We start from the raw sequence: 10,049 nt of genomic DNA on the forward strand, positions 1-10,049 counted from the left end.
ACGTATTGGAGGACAAGGCCAGATCCGCTGGGCACCAGAGATACTAAGCATGAGATCTTCATTGGCAAGATGAAGAGCCTCTTCAAGACTAAATACTACAGTTCAGAAGTTGCCAACCTCAGTACTCTGGCTGTTATAGGACTACAAGTCCCATGAGCCATTGCAAGACTCTGACAACCACAGGCATGACTGCCAGAGGCATGATGGGATTTGTAGTTTTATCACAGGTGGGGTGCCAATAATGCCTTCCCCTCCTACCCCTGCGTAATACTAGTGGTGATTGTCTCTCTATAACTTTGAAGCTCTTTGCCATGCGATAGGTTCTCTTTACAGAGAATGAAGCCGCTGTGAACACCGAGAACCTCAATGGAGCCCGGGGGAGGGGAGGGAGGGTGTCAGTGACACAGACAGGGCTCCCTTCCCCCACTCCTATATACAAAAGGTGCTCCGGGTGTAGTAAAGATTTACAAGTCTCAGCTCAGGTAGGGGAACCCGGGGTATCCTGGGACTTGTAGTCCCTCCTCATGTGTGTCTAGTGTAATTTACAGGGAGGGGGACCTCATGTACTCACACTACCACCCGGGAGACCATCCAGGACACCATCGTTTCTTCTCCTCACCGGGGCTCGCCACTAGCCCGGACTACATCCGCTTCCGCTGGGCGGGGCCACAACCGCTCAAAACTTGGAAGAAAACAGACTGCAACCAATGAGCGAGCGGCGGGCTGGCCACGCCTCGCGGGCGGTCTCTATGGAGACGCATCATGGGTTACTCATTAATGAAGTGACAGTTGGTGGACGTCGGGCTGATAGCAGCAGCTTCGCTATCAGCTCCCATTGCTGTGTGTGTCTTCTCCTCAGTCCAGCGATATCACCCTAATAAAGCATAGGGAAAACCCTATATTCTTACTAGGACAGTATATGAAAGATTGGAAACCCATCTTCTGCTGTCTGTGTACCATTGGGGGGATTTTACTTCATTTCCTGTCCCAGGGGCACAACAGGAAGTGAAAGGAAATCTCCGATGTGAATAATCCCCCTGCCCGCAGACCCCCACAACCAACTCCCCAGGGCTTGTGGGGAAGAGGCTCTTGTCCCCATCGGCACGGGGTGTCCCCAGGGGTGACCCTGGAAAAGCACCATCTCAGTGCCGAGGGCATGTGGCCTGGTTTGGTAGGGGGGGGGGGGCCTCGCTCGCCCCCCCCTTTCCTTCCCTGTCCGGCCTGTGCTCGGATCAAAGGTCTGGTTGGGAATTTTAGGGGGGCCCCAAGTCTTTTTTTCACCATTTTTGGGGGTGGGGTTCCTCCTTAAAATTCCTAGCAGATCTTAAGGGCCTGGTATGACTTTTTTTTTTAAATGGGGTCCCTCGTAACTTTCCTAGTTTCAAGTGCGGTCGCACAAATATACAGGATGACCCAAGGGAAGGTCGTCCGTCAACTGCCACAGAACCAAGTGTAGTAGAGAACGTGGAGCTCGGTATTCAACTTTGTCCGGCATGACACCTATTCCATTTCTCGTGGCTCTAACTATAATTCACCACCACCTACAAAAAAACTAAAATCGGCATGCATATTACTAAGATATCCACCTATAAACCTGCAACATTCCAGATCCCTAGCACAGCTAGATCATGGTGAGAGTAAGAACTTTTTGGCCTCCCTCGTTTTTATGTCCTTAGTCTTAATAGAAGTATTAGAGACAGGACCGGATTTACCCTCCCTGCTGCCCCAAGGCCGGGTTCGGCAATGCTTTCTAGATGGTGTGTGCGTGTGTACTATGAGTCCATGTGTGATTGTGCTCTTAGCAGTACCTGTACCCCTGTACCTGTACCCCTGTATGTTATGTTCTCCAAGGAAAACGTCCAAGAGTTTCTTGAATTATTCCACACTCTTCTCTGAAATCACTGCCTGTGGCAGCGAGTTCCAGACCTTAACCAATTTAACTGAGAAGAACCCCTTGCGCCCCGTGTGGTGACATTTTTTCTCCGCCAGTTTTTGATGGTGGCCTCTGGTCTTTGTTTACGGGGTTAACCGTAAATAGTTTGTTAATAATCTTGCTATAACCATTGAACATTTTATACAAGAAAATCATGCCCCCCCTTAATCTCCTTACTTCCAAAGAGAACATATTTAATTTTAACAGCCTTGTTTCATAGCTCTGGTCCTCCAACCCCTTAATGGGTTTGGTTGCCCTCCGCTGGACTTTTTCCAGCTCAAGGAAATCTTTTCTGAGTACCGGTGACCAAAATTGGACCGCGTACTCCAGATGAGGCCGAACCAGCGATCTGAACTATGTTCCGGGCGTCGGGTGTTCCGCCCCTCTGCTCAGTCCCGCCCCGAGGCTGGGCCTCGGTGGCCTTGTCAGGAATCCGGCCCTGATTACAGAAGACAACTCTGGATTACAGGTGAGTACTACAGCCTTAGCTTATGTTATATTTTGTACCCTAGCTGGGGGTCCATATTAAAAAAATAAATTTCCTGGAGTTGAGCTTTAGGCACTGTGCTTTGATAATAATCTAAGGACGGATCCACAAGGGCCTTATACAGCTCAATCCTACTACACACAATGGTAATGTCAGGATAACAGAGACTGTGTAGGGTATGGTCCAAGTCCATGGATCACCGAATGTGAATTCTCATGTCACATTACCTGGATAAACAAGCCCCAAAATATTTTTCTCTGCAGCCTAATGTAGCGTGACGTAGATATTTTGGCATTTTATTCTCACATTCTTGTGTTGACATTTTTATGAAATATGCTTTTAGCAGCCTCAGGTGTCCTAGGGTTGGAGTACCAGACTATATTTGCAGGAGGACAGATTGTCGCTCTGAAGAGTAACACTAGAAGTCAGTAAACATCATTGAGATTTTGGTGTGTGTGTTTGTCCAGCACTCGGGAGCCTTTAAAATACTTGTGTGTTATTTGTGTAGCACTTCTGTGTGTGTTGTGCAAGTGGAAGGCCGTTGCTTGAAAGAATTGAGAAAGTGGTTGGCACTTGATAGGAAATTTCAATGGTTTTAGGTCAGTTTTATATCATTTTATTAGGTTTACAAGCAGGGGCATAACTCGATATCACAGGGCCCCATAGCAAAATTTTGTATGGCTCCCTGTGGTTTCCTGATACCCCAAACAGCCCACCTGAGAGTGACCCTGCAGAGCCCACCATAGACTATATATAGTGGGCTCTGCAGGGTCTCAGTTGGGCTGGTCACAACCCTGCACACTTCTTACCTGTCAGCCCCAATCCACTGTCCTCCTCCTCCATGGTCGCTGGCGGGCCCCGCCTCCTCCATCGTCGGGCCCCGTCTCCTCCTTTGCTGCTGATGCCGGGCGCAGCCTCCTCCTCCGCAGTTGCTGGCTGTCACTGATTCGGCAGCGGCTGTGAGCAGGAACGCGCCGCTGCACAGATCACTGACAGGTTGTCTGTGATCTGGACAGCGGCACGTTCCTCCTCACAGTTGCAAGTGACAGCCAGCAGCCTGATATGCCATAGCGACGCAGACAGCCCGCACGGCATCAGGGGGATGTCCTGGCCGGGACCCCCTGTGCCCCGGGCCCCATAGCGGCCGCCTGGGTCGCTATGGCGATTGTTCTGCCACTGTATAACTGGTGTTTTATATCTTTTGTGTTTATTTTATTTATTTATTTCAGGTATTTATAGAGGGCCAAAAATGAACGCAGAACTTTACATACCGTTCATTTACATCAGCCCCTGCCCACAACGTGCTTACAATCTATAGTCCCTATATCACATTGGGTTGAACTTGATGGACTTGCATCTTTTTTCAAATTGACTATGTAACATGCACACACACACATACAGGGCCAAATTAGATCAGAATAAGATAACCTACCAGCATGTCTTTTGAGTGTGAGAGGAAACCATAGTACCCAGAGGTACCTCCCCCACACAAACACAGGGGAGAACATGCAAACTCCATATACACAGCATCCTGACTGCTATTAGAACCAGGGACCCCAGTGTTGCAAGGCACTTGGAGGATGAGGGAGCATGGAGCTGGCTTCCTGGCCAATCAGGAAGCTGGGTGGCGTGTAATGACTCACCACTCGGCTGCCTGACGAGTCGGGAAGCCGGCCAATCAGGAAGCTGAGCGGCGAGTCATTACTCGCCCCCCAGCTTCCTGATTGGCCAGAAAGCCAGCGTCATACTTCTTTGTCACCTGGTGACGAGGGAGCATGGAGATGGCTTCCCGGCTAATCAAGAAGCCAGGCTGCGAGTCATTACACGCCGCCCCAGCTTCCTTAACGGGACTTCTGGTATCGGTATTCTGTATCAGCGACTGCCCAACAAAAAATATCGGTGCTCGTACTTGATACCCAAAAACTGGTATCAGTGCATCCCCAATGCCCACTAATGCTTCCAGAATTTATAGGTAAAATTAAAGTAAAGCTGAAGTCAAAACTTATTTTTTAGTTTTGGATAGAGTAAGGGAGGGTTATAACCCCTGTCAGCTTTTTCCTGCCATCTTTGTCTAATTAGGGAGATTTCCCTTCACCTGTCCAAAACCCGCAACAGGAAGTGAGAGGAAATTCTTCCAAAGTGAAATCCCTGGTGGTCATCAGAACTAGTGTCCCCATTGGTAGATTTCTCATCTATTCCTGTTCTGGTGACAACCCACAATTTGGGATTTTCTTTCACTTTTACTTTCAGTGATAATGGTCACCAGGACAAATAGAAAGAGGTAAATCTCCCTAATCTCATTGCTGTCTCAGACAGAGACCGCAATGCAAGCCTGACAGTGGTTTTAATCCCTCTCCACTCTGTTCAAAACAAAAACAAAAACAAAAAATCTGGCTTCAGTTGCACTTTAAGGGTCCAGCCACACCTGTCCATGTGCACATTGTCACAACCCACAGTAATGCACCATACATGCGCCAGTGTCTTGCCGTGCCACTCATTTTCAATGGCACCCCATTGCACTTAGGGGGACACACATACATGTGTTGCAACCCACCGTAACCATGGAAATCAACACCATGCATTGTGATGTGCGGCATTGCTAAAAATGGCGCTTGTCCATTTTCTGGTTCCTTCTGGTTACATTGGCAGCTCATTCAAAACAGGCACACGGTGAAAAGAGGGGCGAGTAGGCTCTCAAGTGCATAAGTGGACAGCTTAGTAAATGGTTTCTCAAAAATAGTGTGTACAGTACAGTGCCTTCAGGTCCCAATCATCTTTCATGGTTCCTACTTCATCACACTGAAATCTGATAGGTTGTTATGGGTAATTTGGGTTATTTCTCAATGGACAAGCCCCAAGAATGTTAAATAGAATGGGCAAAAGGCAATGGGACAAATATGTATTCCAATTTTAGTCCCCAGACATCTATGGATCTATAAGTCTCACTTTTACCTGCCAGATGTTGGTTGACCGGGCTGGCTAAAATGTGTTATTGTAAAAGTACAACAATGGTGCTCGCAGTGATGACCACGGATGGCGCCGTGCAGACACAAGGTAGAAGACAAGAATCACCAGCACTCATTAATATAATTCAATGTGTCCATTTATTTGGACAAATCGTCACAGTGAAAAAAGCTAACGTTTCGGGGACACACCAGGGACCCTTCATCAGGGCGAAAAGATGTGACACACTGTGACAAATAGTCCAAATAAATGGACATATTGAATGATATTAATGAGTGCAGGTGATTCTTGTCTTCTACCTTATTCTAAAATGCAGCTTAATTGACTGTCTACCTTTGATGCGGGTGAGCAGCAAGTTGAGGGTTAACGTGCTGCCATTAATTGGGCGATGATGTGCAGCTCTCTGGCGCAAAGTGTTTTAGTGGAACCTCTTGAAACCTAACAAGTGTGTCTGTTGCTCAAATATTTCGGTCCATAAGTAAACACTTACTAAGCTGGGCTCTGAGGAACACTTGACGCTGATGACGCTATACCAGTTTTTAGGATATATATACAGTATGTCTGTGATGAAGCAACGGCAACCCAGTTGTACAGCAGTGTGCAGAAACCAGAGGGAACGAGCAGCCATGGATCAGAGCAAAACTGTGTTGATGGACACACCACCTGTAAGTGATGTTGGGGGCTTAGCCAGAAAGAGCTTAAGAACGATATTAAATACATTATTATTATTATAGAGGATTTATATAGCGCCAACAGTTTCCGCAGTGCTTTACAATATAAGGAAGACATTACCAGTACAATACAATTCAAGACAAGATGGGAAGGAGGGCCCTGCCCCTGAGGACTTACAATCTAAAAGGGAGGGACCAGTGATACATGAGGAGGGAGCTGTGTGGGGATGAATTGTTTGAGAACGTGATGGTTCAGTGGTTAGGTTGAGGTGGGATCGGCTTCCCTGAAGAGATGAGTCTTTAGGGATCGCCTAAAGGCAGTCAAGGTGGGAGATAGATGGACAGGTTGGGTAAAGAGTTCCAGAGGATGGGAGAGACTCTAGAGTAGTCTTGGAGGCGAGTATGTGAGGAGATGATAAGGGAGCTGAAAAGCAGGAGGTCTTGGGAGGAGCGGAGGGGACTGTTAGGGATATTTTGAGACAAGGTTTGAGATCTAGCCGGGGGACGGAGCTGTGGATGGCTTTATAAGCGATTGTTAATATTTTGAATTTTATCCTTTGGGCGAGTGGAAGCCAGTGCAGGGATTGGCAGAGGGGGGAAATTATATGCTTTTTTCATTTTTGGGAGCATGCCGTTGGTTTTGGATTATCTAATGTCTTCGATATTTCTTACGGACTTTGTATGATCTCTTCCGCTGAGTTTCTAGATCTGTTGGTCCACGTAGCCATTGCCACCACATTTTCCATTTCCTCTCATGATCTTATGTTGGTTAAATGCCCTACCGTTCTTTTGGAAGGAAGATAAAATGCTTCACAGGGAGATGCTCCATGATCTTTAGCTGGACAGGTACTCTTTAGATTACTATAGGGAAATGCTCTGCTAATCTCTTGCCATAGAAATGTTTGGTAAGAGCAATGGTCTGCCCTTCTTTAGATAGTGGAGAATGTTCCACTGATCCTTGGTGAGAAAAGGCAGAAGATCTCTTTGTAGATCATCACTCCTACCTCTTCATAGGCCAGGACTTATTTTTGGTTTAGGTATTCTCTCCTGTGATAGAGGCTACAGGGATAGAGGAATAGATAGAGGCTAGAGGGATAGAGGAATAGATAGAGGCTAGAGGGATAGAGGAATAGATAGAGGCTAGAGGGATAGAGGCTAGAGGAATAGACATAGCCTAGAGGGATAGAGGAATAGATAGAGGCTAGAGGGATAGAGGAATAGACAGAGCTTAGAGGGATAGAGGAATAGATAGAAGCTAGAGGGATAGAGGAATAGACAGAGCCTAGAGGGATAGAGGAATAGCCAGAGCCTAGAGGGATAGAGGAATAGCCAGAGCCTAGAGGGATAGAGGAATAGATAGAGGCTAGAGGAATAGAGGCTAGAGGAATAGTCAGAGCCTAGAGGGATAGAGGAATAGATAGAGGGATAGAGGAATAGATGGAGGAATAGATAGAGGCTAGAGGAATAGATAGAGGCTAGAGGGATAGAGGAATATATAGAGGCTAGAGGGATAGAGGCTAGAGGGATAGAGGCTAGAGGGATAGAGGCTAGAGGGATAGAGGCTAGAGGAATAGACAGAGTCTAGAGGGATAGAACAATAGATAGAGGCTAGAGGGATAGAGGAATAGATAGAGGCTAGAGGGATAGAGGCTAGAGGGATAGAGGCTAGAGGGATAGAGGCTAGAGGAATAGACAGAGTCTAGAGGGATAGAACAATAGATAGAGGCTAGAGGGATAGAGGAATAGATAGAGGCTAGAGGGATAGAGGCTAGAGGAATAGATAGAGACTAGAGGGATAGAGGAATAGATAGAGGAATAGATAGAGGCTAGAGGAATAGATAGAGGCTCTTCTTCAAAGACATCTGGTTGTCTGGCTGGCATGCCGACCCAACACAAGCAGTCTGGATAAGGACTTTTTACTCCAGCTATCCTTATATGCATACTTGTTCCAGGTCACTAACTCAGAAGCTACTAAAGCACCTGAGAATCTATCCACCAGTTTGTTGAGGATGAGGTCAGCAATGGCAGCCCCCATATATCCATTATGACAGGTTTATTTTAAAATCTCCATCTAAACTTGTATTATTCCCCAGGTGTATTCTGAGCTACTGCCTATGCCAAGGATCCCATGCCTCGGTGGCCTTAAGAAGCTCCTCTGCGTGGTGCTGGTTGTGGTGGTCCTGGTCGTAGTCCTCATTGCTGTCCTCTTGATGGGCCTCCATATGAGCCAGAAACACACTGAGACGGTAAGTTTTGTATTTGACCAATAAAATATTGGATAAATCAAAAAATGGCAATCTATGACATTCACACTTCTACTACCACCACCTGCAACTACATAAAGGGTAGAACATAGTCCAGTATAGTCTTCTCTTCTTGGTACGGGACGTTAAACAGAGTCCTGGAGAAACTGCTACTATGCACTAAACTCCAGCAAACAGATTCATGGTGATTGCTAACAAGAGTCAGTGCATTTTCCTTTCTGTGAAGACGTCAGTGAGTGTGTGTACAGTACATGATATTATAGTTCTGATCAGTATCTCTTTGTGTCAACAGATTTTCCAGATGTCTCTGCAAGATGGAGCCGATTCCAAAGTGAAACCTGCTGGAGGTGTGGCGACCTTCCACCTAGACACTGGAATCAATACTTCAGCCAGTGTCGTCTATGACTACAGCAAGGTAATGTCAGCTCCTGCTATAATACATACTTGTAATTATATATATATATATATATATATATATATACACACTGATGCCTAGATGGCCAGGGCCAAATTTAGCAACAACAAAAGGTTTTGGTTACCTTGACCATAACTCTGTGACTAATTTGCATACCTAAATAATTTGTATAATTCGTTTTTTATTCAAGGACATATAAGGTTTCTTTCTTATTTTCGTATGCTTTTTTTTTTAAATTTAAAAGATAAACCTGTTTGCGCCAAAGAATTACACAAATGCACAAAAAGCTATAGAAATGATAGAAATTAAAAAATGACATTTTTTAAAATGAATGTATTATTATTTTAATAATGCAACTGTATCTGACAGTTACCGTATTAAATAGATGGCACCACAGATGAACACTGCAGCTTTAAGGTGGCAATTTTCATCTGCAAGTTTTCCCTTTTCTTAACTGAATCCTGCAGCCTACATGTGATCACTATGTCATAGCTGCCATAGTAATCACATGATTAGGAACCATTCGGATTGGTTCCCTTTGGTCAGCAGGGACCTCGGTCTTCAGTGACAGCCAAAACTGAGAGCCAGCACGGCGTGTGGGCTGCTAGCTCTCAAAGAGGAGGACATTTATTACAGTATAACCCAGCAAAATGGCATTATAGTGCCTAAGATGTCTATACAGTGTGTCAGGGATGTGCCATTTATAAGAGTGGCAGTATTGCAAATACATTGGATAGTACAAAGGTTCCTATATCTGTGTTCCATTGGTGTATGTAGACGCTAGAGATTCACTTAGGCCTCATTCACACACAACGCAAGCAAAATTGTATATTGCGTATATACGCGTCTATGTGCGTATATATGAGCGTGTATGCGTGCACTATATGCAATCGCGGAATGCATCACTCGTAATGGAATTTGTAATGTGCTGTACGCATGTACGCGCGTATTAACGCGTATATGCGCGTATTAACGCAGAAATACACTGCCCGGACGCATCTCTGTTCCATTCTGTTTTTGCGCATATATACGCTACGCAAATATACGGCTCCATACGCGGCTGTGTGTATGGAGCCATTTATTTGCATATGTTGCATATGGTACAATACGCACGTACGCGCGTATATGCGCGGCAGTGTGAATGAGGCCTTAGTCTTGAAGTTGATTCACACTTTTCGTGGAAGCGCTCACATGTAGGTTTAAATGGGTCAATATAGTTTGCCTTTTACACTAAACTCATAGATGTGAATAGGGCCGTCCCTACCTTATTCACCATATGATGCAGCCAGGAGAAGGGGGGGCAGTGGCCCGAGGT

General features: G+C 45.8%; 2 protein-coding genes across 3 annotated transcripts in view; one reads left to right on the forward strand and one right to left on the reverse strand.

Moving 5' to 3' along the window:
- REEP4 (receptor accessory protein 4) overlaps positions 1-632 on the reverse strand; it is a 27,149-nt gene extending 26,517 nt beyond the window's left edge. For both annotated transcript variants that reach the window (XM_018570222.1, XM_018570221.1), the window contains exon 1: positions 572-632. In XM_018570222.1, the coding sequence (XP_018425724.1) occupies positions 572-603 (32 nt within the window). In that variant the 5' untranslated portion in view covers positions 604-632. The remainder of the gene's footprint in view (positions 1-571) is intronic.
- A 5,349-nt stretch (positions 633-5,981) lies between these two features.
- SFTPC (surfactant protein C) overlaps positions 5,982-10,049 on the forward strand; it is a 6,002-nt gene continuing 1,934 nt past the window's right edge. The window contains exons 1-3 of the mRNA XM_018570224.1: positions 5,982-6,049; positions 8,149-8,301; positions 8,612-8,734. Coding sequence (XP_018425726.1) covers positions 6,011-6,049; positions 8,149-8,301; positions 8,612-8,734 — 315 coding nt within the window. The 5' untranslated portion in view covers positions 5,982-6,010. The remainder of the gene's footprint in view (positions 6,050-8,148; positions 8,302-8,611; positions 8,735-10,049) is intronic.

This window comes from Nanorana parkeri, unplaced genomic scaffold (genome assembly GCF_000935625.1).
Source record: "Nanorana parkeri isolate BGI_ZX_2015 unplaced genomic scaffold, ASM93562v1 scaffold1480, whole genome shotgun sequence".
NCBI classification, from domain to species: Eukaryota; Metazoa; Chordata; class Amphibia; order Anura; family Dicroglossidae; genus Nanorana; species Nanorana parkeri.